This window comes from Nicotiana sylvestris, chromosome 6, assembly GCF_000393655.2.
Source record: "Nicotiana sylvestris chromosome 6, ASM39365v2, whole genome shotgun sequence".
Classification (NCBI taxonomy): Eukaryota; Viridiplantae; Streptophyta; class Magnoliopsida; order Solanales; family Solanaceae; genus Nicotiana; species Nicotiana sylvestris.
In genome coordinates, this window is record NC_091062.1 from 36,179,254 (window position 1) to 36,195,792 (window position 16,539).

The 16,539-nt window shown below is 34.4% G+C and overlaps 1 protein-coding gene across 2 annotated transcripts; it reads right to left on the minus strand.

Annotated features, from left to right (window-relative positions):
- Positions 1 to 10,763: 10,763 nt before the first annotated feature.
- Positions 10,764 to 13,063, minus strand: LOC104228765 (early nodulin-like protein 2). Of its 2 annotated transcripts, none has more exons than XM_009781298.2 (4): positions 12,645 to 13,063; positions 11,783 to 12,244; positions 11,523 to 11,651; positions 10,764 to 11,400 (listed from the first exon to the last, which is right to left on the minus strand). In XM_009781298.2, exons 1-4 carry the CDS (start codon positions 12,814 to 12,816, stop codon positions 10,991 to 10,993), a joined length of 1,173 nt encoding a protein of 390 aa, XP_009779600.1. In that variant the 5' UTR covers positions 12,817 to 13,063; the 3' UTR covers positions 10,764 to 10,990. The 2 variants fall into 2 exon arrangements, with proteins under 2 accessions (XP_009779600.1, XP_009779599.1); XM_009781297.2 differs by having other exon boundaries at positions 10,764 to 11,403; positions 12,645 to 13,060.
- Between the last annotated feature and the right edge of the window lie 3,476 nt (positions 13,064 to 16,539).

Consider the following 16,539-nt stretch of genomic DNA (forward strand, 5'->3'; position numbering starts at 1 on the left):
CCAGATAGATATCAAGAGTGCCTTCCTCAATGGATATCTAAAGGAAGAAGTATTTTTAAATAACCTCTTGGCTTTGAAAGCAAGGAATGTCCTGATCATGTGTACAAGCTTAACAAGGCACTTTATGCGATCAAGTAGGCTCCAAGAGCATGGTTTGAAGATTATCTAAGTTCTTGCTTGAGAATGAATACAAGAGAGGTAAAATTGATAATATTTTATTCTTGAAAGAAAAAGGTAAAGATCTCTTGGTATTTCAGATATATGTTAATGATATAATCTTCGGAGCAACTACAGATAAGTTAAGTAAACAATATGCTAAGCTAATGGAGAGTTTTGAAATGAGTATAATGGGTGAGCTTAATTTCTTTTTAGGCTTACAAATTAAACAAAATTCAAATAAAACTATGATCTATTAACAAAAGTATGTGAAAGAGTTGCTTAAAACGTTTAAAATGGAAGATACCAAATAAAGTGACACTCATATTGCAACAACCACAAAATTGGATTTGGATGAACCAGGTTCATGTATTGATCAGAAGTTGTATAGGGAAATGATTGATCTTTGTTATATCTCACTTCTAGTAGACCTGATATTGTTTTCAGTGTAGGCATTTGTGCCAGATTTAAAGTAATCCAAAGGTCTCACTTGAAAGCTGTCAAGAGGATTTTGAGATACCTAAAAGGCACCATTGATCTTTGCCTATGGTATCATAAAGGTAGTAATTTTGATTTAGTGGGATATGTTGATCCTAATTATGCATGTTTTCTTGTGGATAGAAAGCACTTCAGGTATAGCACACTTTCTTCATGTCTTGTGTCTTGGGCCACCAAAAAGCAAAATTATGTGGCTTTGTCTACTGCTGAAGCTGAGTATATGGTTGTTGCCTCATATTGTGCTTATTGTTGTGGATCAAACAACAATTAATGGACTTTGTAATTGATGTAGGTTGTATACCCATTTTTTGTGACAACACTAGTGCAACTAGTATGACTAAGAACCCGGTTCATCACAAAAGAACTAAGAACATAGATGTTAGGCATCACTTTTTAAGGGACAACTATGAGAAGAGTTTGATCACTATAGAATTTTGTGCTACTGATAAGAAAATAACTGACATTTTCACAAAAGCTTTGAGTAGAGATCACTTTGAAAGGAAAATGTTCGAATTAGGGATAATTAATATCACCTAAAAGAAATTAGTTCTAGCTCAACGATTGGTTAGATAATTTGTAAATTTTGTAAATAATTAGATTAGATATTGCTTAGTATCATACTTTCATTAGTATACTCTTGTGCCATGTGCTAAAATGTCTCACTGATCTTTAATTATATTATCCTTATTTTCTTGGAAAATTTAGTCTTACACAAGAGAACTGTCAGTAAAGAACCTGATTCATCAAAATTATAAGGTATGTATTCTCCATTGCGCATATTTTAGAATAATTATATTTGGATCATGATCTGAAAGAAGTTCCACTCAATCCCAACCTCTTTTTGAACCAATCTGGTAGGTATGCACCAGTTTCACTAAACAATTCCTACCCACCATAATTACCTAAACTTTTGGGGAGGAGTCCAACGTCTATTCAAACTGACACTCCTAGGATGATTAGACTTCTAAACTCCAAAAAGTAGTCGTTACACACTCTAACTCTTCCCTCTTTAAATTGAATGGACCTTACCTGTCTTTTCGCTTTTAATCTTTGATAAATCAAGATTCCAAATTCTCTCAACCTTCTCTCATCTTTTCTACACTCATCAAATGGAAAACCCATCTAAAAATACCAAGATGATTGAGAACCCTTCATCGCCACCAAAAAAACCATCACCCACACCTTCAACCACCCCTACCCCTAAGAAAGGGCATGTTAAGATGCTTGCTTGTAAAATAGTTGCTAGTAGTGAACAAACCAAGAAAATAAATGAGAAGTAAAATGCCAGTCAAGTAGAGGAATCCCAAAAATTAGATGAGTCCTTCAAGTCTGCAATTGAGGGAGAAGAACCAGTTTCATCTGAAGCTGAACAGGTAACCTCTAGGTTTAAATTCTCTAATGTTGATTCTTAGGTTGCTGAAAATCTTGAGAAAAGTTTTGTTTTGATTGGTACAATTGCTGGTGTAGAATCTAAGTCTGATAAATTGGCGGTAAAATTAAAAAGGAAAAAAAGTAATGAGGGTGTCAAAGTAGATGTGAGGGGAAAGGAATAAGGGGGAGTGGTTGAATATTCTTCATCCATTCCTGTTGGTTTAACTGAAGAAACATGGTCTATGATGTTATGGAATGAGGAGGCTTTTTAGGAAGAAGAATGTCTAAGAGAAGAAGGAGGAAATGGGTCTGGAATGCAAGTGCAGCGATGGGGCTGGTTAGGCTAAGGAAAAGGTTTCAAGAACATGTGGATCTAGAAACGAACCCATTCACGACCTACTGAAAAGGAGTATGATAGCTACAATCCAAAGAAGAAAAATGGTTCAAGAGTTAAAATCACTGGAACTGCTATAGATGGCAAAAATAGAAAGACTACCTCTTCTATCTCTGTAGAGACTTCTCCCATAAAAGGAAGAACTACAAGGAGTTAGAGGAAGCATAATGAGGCTAACCTAGAAAAGGCCTTAGTTGAGAGTAAAAAGAAAGTTGTTGCTAAAAGAAAGAAAAATATGGGTGAACCAAGTGAAACCATTGAGATAGAAGAGATGGACCCGGTCCTTCATGATGAGGATGAAGCAGAGGAAAGTACTCCAAGTGCCAAAAGAGAAAGACTTATAAAAAGAAGTCTCCTGCAAAGTTTGTTGATACAGATAGTTGGGCCTTAGCAAAAAGAACCAGGTCTACCAGGAAATTAAGAAAGTGAAAATTGTAGAGGAAGAAATTAAATAAAAGGAGACTGATGAAGAAAAGGACAAGGTGGTCAAGTTTGGGAAAAGAACAATTCTGAAGGGGAGGCTTCTCACAGATCTAGAAGAGGAAGGAATGGTGTTTCTGTCAGAAAAGTTGGAGATTCAGGGCTGGAAGGACGTGGTTCTTTAGTTGGAAGGGAGGTTAGCCCGAGCTGAAATTGTGAAATTCTTTGCTAATTGTGAGATAGAGAATGGAAGGGTAAATACTGTAGTGAAAGGAGTGAAGGTGAGCTTTGATGATAAAGAGCTAGGAGAGATTATGGGGGTACCCGCTGAGGGTTACAATGACTACAAAAAGTTGAAGTAGCCTAATCTAGATAATCTACCTACCTCACTTGCCATTACCAAGAAGTTTGTTGATAGAGACATAGAGCTACAACCCAATGTTGTTTATAAGAGTGAAATGAAACCTGCCCATAAAATGCTCTTTGAATTTGTCAACAAAATGGTTCTACCCAGGCAGGAGAGAAAGCACACTACCACCTTTATGGACTTGATCCTTATGGACTGATTGGATAATAGGAGGCAGATAAATTGGCCAAGGTTCATCATCCAGCTCCGAAATAGGGTGGTTTGTGGCACTAGAACTCATGACATCCCCTATGGGTTCATACTCACTATTGTGCTTGCTCACTTTAAGGTTCCCCTCAAGAAATAGGATGTTAGCACAAGTAAAGATTTCTTTGGGGCCAACACCTTGAATGACTGTGACTATGAAGTCCTTACTGCTCTCAAAGAACCTAGTTCATCCAAGAGGGTGCCCAGGAACAAAAAGTGAGAGCATTGGAGCAGGATAGTTGGGCTAAGAATGTTGAAATTGAGAGGCTGAAGAAGAGGGTGACTGCAGCAGAAATGGAGAGAGACTCTCTCAGGTCTAAGCTTGTAAAGGAGAAAGAGAAGAATGATGGCATTCCTCGAGACATGTTGAAGCTGCTTCTGGCCAAAAACCATGAACCTGGTCTTTCCCAGTCTTAAACCTTGCCTAACCTAGTTTGTAACCAGTGACCCAACTGGGATTTTTTTTTATCTTTTTTCTCATGGTTCAGTACTTTATTTCTTTTTATGTTTTGTGGATGAATCTTATCAATGATATTTCTCTAATTATCTTTTTTCTCTCTTTGAGTAAGATAGGCCATGTCTGTCTCATCACCACTTGAGTCACTATTGTTAGTCTTGAGAACCAGGTTCTTCTCCTTTTTGGGCTCTCTTATTTCAAGATCTTTCTTCTTCTTCATCTCATAAGTTTTGAGATTTCCAATGAGTTCATCAATGATTAGCTTCTGCAAATCCGTGGCTTTAGTGATAGCATTTACGTTACTTTCTCACAAGCCTGGTAGAACACTGAGAATTTTTTGGACCATCTTGTTTCTTTGGATGACTTCTCCAAGGGAGTGAATCTCATTGATAATAAAGGTAAAATGTGTATACATGTACTAAATGGACTCATCCTCCTTCATCTTGAAAAACTCATACTCGGTAGTAAGCATATCTATTTTGGACTGCTTAACCTGAGTAGTTCCCTCATGGGCAGTTTGGAGAGCTTCCCAAATCTTCTTAGCATACTGACAAGCAAAGATGTGATTGTATTCATCTGGTCCAATCCCACAAACAAGAATCTTCTTTGCCCTAAAGTTCTTCTCAATGGCCTTTCTATCAATATCGTTGTACTCCGTTCTTGTCTTTGGGACTGTAACTATTTCCTCACCAATAATATTTATGGGAACAGATAGACCATCACAAGTCACATCCCACAGCTCTGAGTCCTCAGATATGATCATGCATTCATGTTTTTCTCTAACCATAGTATTAGCTGTTGAATCTTGGTGGTCTATCGGTTGGTTGTCTATCTTCGAAGTTTGGTGGAGCAGCCATGAAGATCCTTTCTAGGTATTAACCTTTTAGAAAGAACCTGCTCTAATACCAATTGATAGAAACTAAGGGTCTACCAAACAGTATAGAAAATCAGGTTCTCTATCAGCTCCCACAACAAACAACTGTAAATAAAGAACATAATATTTACGTGAAGAACTCTCTGCTCACAGGATTAAAAACCATGACCTACCCTAGTAGGATTTCAACTTCACTAACTGAGCAAACTGCAGATTACAACCTACTGCAATTTAGAAATTAAGCTCTTAATCTCTCACCTCTTACAATAACTCTATTGTAAGCTCTTTGTAATAACTCTATTACAAAGCCACACACTTGACTAGCTTTAGTCAAACAACCAAAAACAATATTGGTTAAATGATGTCCTACTAAATGCTTCTAAAAAGTCGTATAGGAATACAAGTAAATAACACAAGACATAGATACACAAACTAAAGGACATAAGACATATTCAATGCTGGGATCAGGTCTTTTATTTTGTAGCAACTTTGTTCTTCATTGCACCTGAGGAAACGGAGCTGGCTGCGCATTTGATAGAATATATGTTGGTATTTGCAAGTGTTAGGTCAAAATTTTGTAACATGTTGTTTATGTATGTGAGATCACGAGAGTAGTTGCAAGGGCATTTTTAGTTTCTAGCAAATTGCAGTTGTGCAAGTACATTATAACATCTTTAAGAGCTGTAGAGTTGACTTGCGCATTGACCTGAAGACATGATCCTATTTGTTCCCTTTGCAGCTCCCTTGTTTGTTTATCTTGAGAATGAAACCAGACAACAAGGTATGTTGCAATGAGTACAAAAAATCTGATTGTATTAAGTTCCTATCTGGTTCTTCCATGAAATTTGACAAATCATCAAAATCATTCATATATAACTTATCAAATCTAGTACTCCTATAATCTATTAAGTTACTTAGTGCACAATAATGATCATTAATTAATATTGTGATCAACATAATATCACAATTCACATCGATGTAAATTATTGGTGGCAAAATAAATTAAAAAATTAGTTATCGACCTATATTATTCATTAAAAAATAGATTAGATAATTAACTTTTTAAAAATGGATCAAATATGGACTAGATTTATATTATCCACTTAAAAAATAGATAATTAATGGAAAGCAACTATTACATTTGCAAAGACACAAATTGGGATTCCTCAAGTTTGGGAGACTAAAATTCTCCCAAAAATAATCATATTCAAAGCGTTCATATTATCCGCCGGTTAACCTATTTTCTATCCGTATTAAATTTGGATTGAAGCGGATAAATTATTAATTTTTTTATTACTGGTTTTGACCCATCAATATTTGATCCGACCCGCTCGTTTGCCGCCCTTGGTGTAAATTTTAGGTCTAGTGAATTTGACATAAATTTTCAAGAAAAGGGATGTGATAATGTCCATTGGACTTTTAGGTGCATATCTAATCTCCTTTAAGAAAGTAGGGCATCTTGATTATTGTTTTTTGTTAGAAGAAAACAGTGTGACAGTTCACATAGGAAGCAACACGTCAAAGGGTACCATTTATGACAAGTCAATCAATAGTCGAGACGCCCCATTCATCTCAATAGCTTATATTTGTCCACTTGTAAAAGCTATATTGCTATTGATGTTACCTCTCTAGACCATGTGTAACACTCTCATGTCACGACATCGCAAGATCCAAATCATTGATAGTTGCATTTCTGTTGAGATTTTTTCTCCTAGCGACTAATTAAGGCAAACAAATACATATACAAGGAGTACAAAGATGTTATAGCTAAATACTGTATCCTCGGTTTCATTACGTGAATCAAATTGATTGAATATGAAGTTAAAGAAAGAAAAGAAGCTTTTTAAATTTTTTGTCATAAGCATGTCATAGTATTTATGTGGCTATAATTACGTTAAAACTTGTAGTCTTAAACATATAGTAACTTTTATGTGACTCTATTTTTCATTATGAATAAAATGGAAAATTTAACTAAATTAGTTTTGAGTTTAGAATGGATTTTTTTTCTTTTTGAAATGAATTAGTTTATTTGATAGATTGAATTTGTTTTAAAATATGTGACGTTTTAGAATAAAAGGTGTGTTTATTATATTTTCTAATTTTACTGTTATTGCTCTAATAGTGAAGTCTTAATTGAGTTAGTCGTTCAAAAGAGAAAAATGATAGAGTAGATAAATATTCTTGTAATTAAAGTTATAATTGAATATCCTGTTTCAAGAGTACAAAAGTTTTAAAAGACAGATAACATAGACTGGTTGTAGTAATTAACTAAGGGGTCGTTTGATTTGAAGACAAGTTAATTAGTTATATTGAGGTAAGTTATGCTGAGATTAATTATTCTGATATTATTTCTTATTAATTATTTGGTATATTGTATTAATTCTAGGATTATCAATTTTACAGCTTTATCATGAGATAACTTATTCTGAGATTACTATTCCACCATTTGGCAGATATAAGTTATGCTGATACTATTTTTAATCATAGAATAACTTATCCCAAGATTATTTTTGCTTGTCCATCGTACCAAATGACCCATAAAGGAATGGCAAGCACCAGGACTATATTAAGCACAAAAAAAAAAAATACTCCCTCCATTCATTTTTGCTCCATTATACTAAAAATAAATTTGACTTTTACTTGTCCATTTTAGCAAATCAAGAGAAAAATAATTTTTTTCTTGTTTTACCCTTATTATGAATCACTCGTTCCCCAATTTATTTTCCAAGATTTTTTAAAATGCTGTCATTATTATGATTATATAATAAAATACATATTATAATGTATGTATACTATAATAAAATACATACTACAATATAGACAACATGGATTGCTCTGATGGTAAGCAACCTCCACTTTTAACTAAGAAGTTATGAGTCCAGTCTCCCCAAAAGCAAGGTGGGAAATTCTTGGAGGGAAGGATACCAGGTTTCTATTACTAAGTGAGATTATAGTGAGTTGTTATTATTGTTATTGTACATACTACAATTATTTATTTTTAAGGGGCTTGAAAAGTTCAAATTGAATAAACAAAAGTGTGAACGAGACAGTATGTTTTAGTAAGGTTCTGGTCGGCACCCTCCTTCACTGAGACAATAATACCGAAGAAAAGCGTTCCTCTACTGCTTTTTTACTTTTCCTAATGTTCCCTGCTAAAGTTAAATAAATGTTTCTTACCTATTTAATGCTTCTTTTTTTTTGAATTAACGAAGATGCTCTTTTTCTAAAAGTGCTTTCTCATGCCTTTTGTCAAATAGAATGCCTTCGAGAATAGGATTCCCTTTGAGTTCGATCAAAATATGCTTAATAGGTCTTTTCACGCAAATTTAAATTACCAGAGCCAATAAATTTGTGTAAATAGAACGGGCTAACTAGTTTTTGAATTGGTAAATTGAAAAATTATCATCGTTTGCAAAGTTATTGAAAAATAGTTATTATTTTGATGAAACACGGAAAGTTCCAGTATAATATGCTGGATTATGGAGCTTGTGTGTATAAACTTCCAGCATATATGTTAAAACTCCAGCACACGAAAAGTTACAGCATAATATGCTGGATTATGAAGCTCATGTGTATAAACTTCCAGCATATTATGTTGGAACTCCAACACAATGTGTTGGAATATCATATGTAAAAAGTTCGAACTCCAACATGTTATGCTGTAAATTTTCGGATTTTTAAGGTATTTTTGTTCAAATTTTATCTTTACATGAAAAAATGACTAAATTTCGATTACTTTTGAAACTTTGGCTATTTTTTAATTACGAGTTGTAAATATGACTATTCTGATTTTTTTCCCAATAAATTTCAATTATACAATGATTAAAATCAAAGAAATTAAAAACTTAGATAATTTCATGGAAATTTGGAGCTGATATCCACGTGCCACCATACAAGTAGGAGTATCTAGTTCCATAAGTTGCATTTATTTATTCTTTTTCACCGTGTATTTTACAGAATATTTTTTAATGTATTCTTATGACCTATATCTAGCACAAACCTAAGTGGCGCACTATAATAAAGATTGTATCCACCAAATTAATAGTAAGAAAGTTAGACGGAAGAAAGGACAGGAACCAAAATATGAGTTGTTGCTAGCTGATATTATTCCTAGGGGTGGCCATACTTTGGCCAAAACCGAAATCCGAATTTCTTGGATTTTTGGTTTGGGTTTTTGGATTACGGATTGGATTTTAGATTTAATTTTTAAAATTTTTGGATTTCGGATTGGATATTGGATTTGGTACTTCGAATTTATGGATATCCGAAAATCCGAAATTCTTATACTTTATATTTAGTCCATTATCCATATGTCAATAGTACTAAGTTCAATACCCTACCCATTAAAGATTATCATATATATTCAATATTAGTTACTAAGTTATTATGAGAATACTTTCTATTTAGATATGGTTTTTACTATTTCACTTCTTATTTATCGTATTAACGTCTCTATTGTATTTTTTTTATTTTTTATATAATAATTTCATTACTTTAATATTTCATTTAGATGATTGTGGTGAGAATGAAGAACTTTTCAGGCAATTTAACATGAGTACTTCATTTGGATATTCATTTTTGTAAAAAGAAGAGACATTTCAACTTATAAGCTCAAAATCGAAAATCCAAAATATCCAAACCGATTGATCCGAAACCGAGCTTAAAAAATCTGATCCAATCCGAACTTATTTGGATTGGATTTAGATTTTCATTTCGTCAATCCGAAAATTGAAAATCCAAACCAAAATTTCATATGCAATCCGAACTGCCCGAACGCCCACCCCTAATTATTCCTATTATTTGCTCGGCAAGTATTACTGAAATATTTTCCACTCTCTTTTTTAAGTTGAAAAAAATACGGTTAATTCATTTTTTAAATCAAAATTTAGGTATTTAGAAGATAAACGAAAGTGAACATAAATAACATTTTAACATTATTTTTTTCATATAACAAGGATGAAAGAATACATTTACGTTGACCAAGTTTATCTAATATAAATCTGAGAAGGGAAAATATGAGTATTTCTTATGCCCTTGCTATGGTTGAAATATTTATATGAGCAATTAATTAACATTAAATCTAGGATGGCCAGTCAAAAAAAGCAGTAAATTCCTATTAAGAATACCTTTCAAAATACTTACTACTATTCATCTAATTTTTCGAGAAGAATTAAATTCCAAAATTTTGTTACAGATGAAGTAGTTTCTTACCCCCTTGCTATCGTTGGACCATTTTTATGATCAATAAATCACATTAAATTTAGGAAGGTCGGTCAACGAAAAGCGGTTTTCCTCTGCGTCGTATTATTATTATTACTACTTTATTAGCACGAAAAATATTAGATGAAGAAAATAACTTTCGATACTTTAATGAATTTAATTTTATAGCTATTTATTTTGCCATAAATTTGAAACATATTACATACTTGTATCCCTCCTATTTTATTGTACCTTGTTCTAATAGGGAATAGCAATACAAGTAAAGTAAGCAATATTTTTGCATTCAAAATTTAAAAGCGTATTAACCTACAAAATGCCTTGTTTACTTGAGATAAAACTAAAAAGGAAACAAAAATATCTAATGTTTTCCAAATTAAAACAATCAAGTATTTAAAAACAATCACTAAATTCTTGAGCCGATAATTTATTGAAAACAATGTCTTAGTTTATATATATATCAATTTATGGGACCACACTGTGAGACCGCACTGCATAAAGTACTATTATTGTTGTTGCTTCACTAAACAATCTCTTATGAGATTTCTTGGCTAAGAGAAATGTGTGAAATATTAATTTACTGCTTATCTGCAGAATTTATCCACTAAACTCCATTCCTTCCAAACCACATGCCTTATTTATTTTCAGCAAACTAGTGAAATCTACAATCCCACTTGTCAAGCAACAAAAATGGCTCATAAATAACATTTATTTGTTATGTGATATAAAATGAATTATCTTTTATATGTGAAAGACAAATACATTGCCGAAAAAAAAATGACTAGAATTAAGTTCATACATACTCGCATATATAAATTCAATTTGTCACCCACAAAAAAATAAAAAGAAAAAACAACTAAACACATCTCCAATCTCTGAATTATTAAAGAAATAAAAACAATAGGAGACAAAAAAAGAAAAACCCAAATAAAAATAACCAGAAGATAGAGAACGAAGTTTTCACAGTAATTCTACTAAATTTTTTTTACCCTAAGGTGAAATAATAAATTCTCCAAAAGCCATGGTCAAGATGAGTGAAACGGTTGACAAAAGGACAACTGATGGAGTAAATGCCTTTACTGCAAATGAATTTGGGTTGGATGGTGCGCCAGCTGGCGAATTAATGTCCGCCGGAGTGCTACCGGCGCCGGCGCCCGGAGCCATACTTCCCGGCGCCATTGATGAAGTTGGTCCTCCGGCTGGTGCAATACCTCCCGGCGAAAGAGCAGATGAACCTGGTGCTAATGAGCTTGATGATGGTGAAGGCGATAAATCAGAAGCTCCTCCTGTCGGTGCCGGAGATCCGGTTGGAGTCATAGAACTTGTTGCCGGCACCGGAGCATTAGTTGCCGGAGATACGATTGAACCAGCAGGTGCAGGAGATGAGGTTGGTGATTTACCTGCTGAGGCGAATGTAATATTTATATATATAACTAAAATTTATTTTACTGAGTATATATAAGTGTGTGTGTAAAAAATCACGAAACTTCTTAAATTTAAATTCTAAACCGCTTCTATTTACCTGCTGGTGGAGATACTACTGGTGCCCCATTGGGTGATGATGTACCGGGTGTGGTCGATCCTTTAGACGGAGCACCTGCCGGAGTGGTGGCTGAAGGTGCTGAAGTTGCGGGTGGTGGGGTAGTAGAACCTGCATAGTAGTACACACGCGAAAAATCATTAAAATTTCAATAAATATTAAATTTTGAACTCATAATTTTAAAGCGTACAATGCAAAGAACCTAATACTTAAACCAATCAAATTGATATTGTGATGTTTACCTGCAGAAGGAGATGGCGGTGATCCCGCTGGTGATGGTGTAGATGATCCTTTAGGCGAACCAGCCGCCGGAGGAGTGATGGAACCCCCAGAAGGAGTTGGAGGGGTGGCGGAACCGCCAGAAGGAGACGGAGGGGTGGCTGAACCGCCAGAAGGAGACGGAGGGGTGGCGGAACCACCAGAAGGAGACGGAGGGGTGGCGGAACCAGAAGGAGACGGAGTTGTGGGTGAAGAAGGGGTAGTAGGAGTTTTACCTCTAGGAGATATTACAATAATTTGCACCTTTTGTCCTTTGTTGCAATTATCTTTGTTGCCACTAATGAAGTAGAAAGGACCAGGGTGATCCAAAGTGAAAACGGAGTTGCCATCTTCCATCTTCTTGATTGGGCTTTGTGTATTGCATTTGTCATAATCATCCTTGTTTACTTCCAACACAGAATCTGATCCTTGCTTATACTTGAACACTATTATAATCACGCAACAAACAAGAAAATTAACAACTATCAAATGTTGCACGTAACATATAATAGTAACTTACTAACACATATTAGGAGTACAATTTTAAGCACACAAACTACCTTAATTTGAAAATTAAGGGAGATCTTAAGATGCTGTTATTATTTTTTTTGCTTTTCCGTTGTTGACACTTATCTATTGTCTTCTTGAGTCGATAAGACAAATTAGGGTCTGCGTATACACTACCTCCTCAAACCCTCCTTATGAAATTTTACTGGATGATTGTTGTTGTAATCTCACTTTTTATGAGCGACTATATATATTTGATAATGAAAAGTTATTTTATAGTGTGTAAGTACGTGAGTTTGTGTGTTTTCTACATAAACTGGAAGGGAGGAGAAGACTTACAAGCAGTGTCACCAACTTGGAATCTCATATGTTGAGACCATTCATTGTAACTTTGAGAAGGGTTAGGAACCCAACCATCTTTACCACCAACTGTGAATTGATAAGAGTGCGAAGATCCAATCAAACAAGCCAAGAGCAGAAGCAACACTGAAAAATGTCTCTGCAAAGCCATGGCTATTTTCTTCTCTCTGTTCCAATGGAGCTATACAAAAGTAGGAGACTTTGTAAGTGCAAATGTATAAATACACAAAAGAGTGATCACGAGCACACGAGAAAGGAAAGAGGGGAGAAATGGGAAAGAGAAGCTTTCACGAGAAATATAGAAATGCAAAAAGGGGGAACAAAGATATGGACAAGGAACTAAAAAATCAGTAAAGAGGAAAGTTTGGTAGCTGAAGGAAAGATTATAGGCTGACGACGAAGTTTATATAGACTGACCAACACTTAAAGAGAGTTAAAAGAGGACCTAGTAGTTGAGGTTACCGTTGCAAAGAGTTAATATACCCTCCTAAATACAAATTGTAATAAATTTGTGTTGAAGTATGTAGATAAATACTCTTAGTATAATTTTATATGTTTAAGAAGTAAAGCATATGTTAAATTTTTTGTTAGTGTTCGATGTTCGAGGGTCTATTGGAAATAACTCCTCTACCTTCGAGGTATCTGCGTACACATTATCTTTCTTAGACTTCACGTGTGAGATTATATTGTGTTTGTTATTGTTGTAATGTTCGACATTTGCATTAGAGCTTCTATTAATCCGGAGTCGTGTCACATGGGTTCATTAAAGATGGTAACGTTCCTTATCATGACTCGAGTTCGAGTCCACTTATTAAGGGTGAAAAGATTTTATTCGTCAAAACATTAAAAAATTTAAAAATACATGTGAGGTGAAGATAATATAAAAGGAATTTCGAAAAATGTAAGGAGTGAGGGCCAATAAGGGTAGGCAAAAATAATATCTATACCTGTGTACCAATTGCAACGCGCCCGAGTAAAATGGAAGGGTATGTTTGAAATCTCATGGATAGAATATTACGCGTGGAGAAAAGTTGTCCACATATCAACCGTATGGGATAAGCCGTATTTAATTAGGAATTTATTTTCATCAACTATCAATAAGTGTAAAATTCAATTAGTAGTATTATTTTTTTATAGTTATATATACTTTTTTTTTGAAATTTATTATTTATCCATATTAATTGACATTTAACGAATGTGATTATGTCAAAGACTCATTGCTTGTACTATATAGCCGACGCGGATTGCTGTTACATTAGCCCAATTGGTTAATGCCTTGTTCCATTCTAGTACAGATAGTAATGTAGTTGACATCCTCACTCGTATTTCCCACGTTATCCTCTTTGAGCCACGAAACTATTTTGGTGAAAAATGTTACTCCTATGCAATTAAATTAATTAATAAGCTAATAATCTTGTTAACTAATCTTTTTATTTCTTATAATAGTTGTTGCATTTTCTAGGGATTGGTTCAGACAGTTTGGATTGGATTATGGAAACTTTGGTTTGAGTTTTTCGAATTTCGAATAAACAGATTAAAATTTAAAACCAAACTAAATCTGCTCGGATTGGTTTGATTTTTGAAAGTTCGATTTCATATTAATCGATTTAATTATTTTGTATTTTCAATTTGAGCTTATAAGTAAGACTTCTTCGTATCCAATTAAACCTTCAAATAAGTATTCATGTTAAATTGTCTTAATAATTTGTTTTCCGTGAAAATGGTCTTAACAATTATATTGATTTTGTAGTTCTAAAAATATGTGATTTGTTTCAATACTAGTTGTTAGGCAATAGATGCTAAGTGTAAGTAAAGAGAATAAGATAGCCAAACCAATGTAGATGAAGGACTGGGATCTCGAACTCAATGGAATCAGGGACCTCGGGTCCGATAATAGCAGTAGATGAAGAACAATAAATGAAGAATAATGAGCAAAAAATAATAAAGCTGAAAGACAGTATTGAGCGTGAGAAAAGCAGAAAATGTTCTATTGTATTCAAGATCCATCCACCCGTTACAAAATGACAAGGGTCCCTTTATATAGGAGGGGGAATCCCAACATAGTACATGTCTAATAATGATGAGGAAATGATATTGGTACATATGTATAATGGCTCAGTACGGATTTGTACTATCCTTGCAAACCTGGTCAGCTCTAACCACGTGTCCTTGGGAGCTTTCTCGCCTTTCCATGACGATCATCGATTTGTACTGCTCCGAGATTGACCATAGTGAACCTTCGATATGCTCCCTTGAGGGACGAACCTCGGGGTCACACTTTAAATTCTGCTTCGAGTTTTTCGAGGTCAGGCGTGGAGTGTCATAGTAGCCCCAAAGTCGAACTCCCCGATTTTGACCGTATGCATAATTTCTCATTCCCATTACAATCACCTTCGGCAATCGTAAGTACAAATTCAAACAATTGATATAAGTAACAACATGGGTTTTAATGATGCTACCACTAGATTGTTAAACTAAATTAAATAGTAACAAGAACATCGATTTTTGTACTTGTTAACCGTAGCAGAAGTTTTGCAGAATATTCTTCGATCAATTGCTCAAGTCCGACTTCGTCTCTCTTGAAAACGAAATACTATTTCACAAACTAGACGCCTTCTTCTTTCTTTTGGTGTGGTTCTTTCTTTTTAGGGACAATTATACAGAATCAAATCTTCGTTGAAGTAGAGCCTTGATTATATAGAGAAGGAAAGTTGTCAAAGAAAAACTACCGATCAGATAATTTATTCCCACACTCCCACTTTCTTTGCAACGTACGGTAGTTTTATTTTTAGGGGTTAAAGTTTCCCTAGATAACTTTCTTTAATCATATCTCCTTTAAAACGGGTCGGGTCAGTCCATATGTGCGACCCAAACCCAATATCCAATATTTCCCACTTCGAATATGGTGGACTTGACCCAAACTAGTACCATGACAATAACACACGTAATTTATACTGACAAATAGTTCGTGCGACCTGCGAGCTCGAGAGCTATAATATTATTAATCCTTTAAGGTTGTTTAATAGCTCCATGTAGAAATTTATATCACATACGGAAGGAATTTACTACTAACATGAGGATCTTATTACGCACAATACCCAAACATTATTTGCTATTCCCATAGCTATTTATCTAATCCATCATCCTCGAAAGAGGTGAACTCGAGTTTATGTTTAATTTTGTATCGATTTGATACCCTAATGTAGGTGTAATGATCGACCTATGAATACAAGTTAAATTACTAAATTTTTAGTTGTCTTCCCTTTGTACTCGGATCTTTTCATTCCAAATCAACAACTTTCCTTGCCATGCACTGCATTGGCGTATAACTCATGGCTATTAGCGACATGTTAAAGTAGGAACACTGATTGTCACTTCAAGAGACAGTAAAAGGTAAAATAGTATTTCAATAAAAGTTAATATAACTTCTGTGGGATCTCACATAATGAAGAAGCAAGGATTCATTCTTCCATTATCCTACTAGTCGATAATACATATGATATGAAACATATGTTACGGTGTTCTCGCCTTATATTGGTGCGTGTGTCTTATTCTTTTAATCATTTAACACCGTTCAGATTTTTGTCTAGACACCTTTAAATGTCTTGCCCGCCCGAGTTTCTCACTTCAATAATCTTCAAATCTAACTTTAGGAGAAACTCACATCTGGCTTACAAAACAAGTCATAATCGAATGAAAAAATTTATAAGTATGACTGGTTGGCAGGACCTACCTTTACAAGCAAATATAACCTCGCATTGTCCAAGGTTCTATAAGGTCTCATCTCTTCACGATTCTTAACGTAATAGGCGATTGCTCGTGTGAGAGAGTCAATCTCGTGACTTGTTTGACACACTTTATCAACAAAATATCA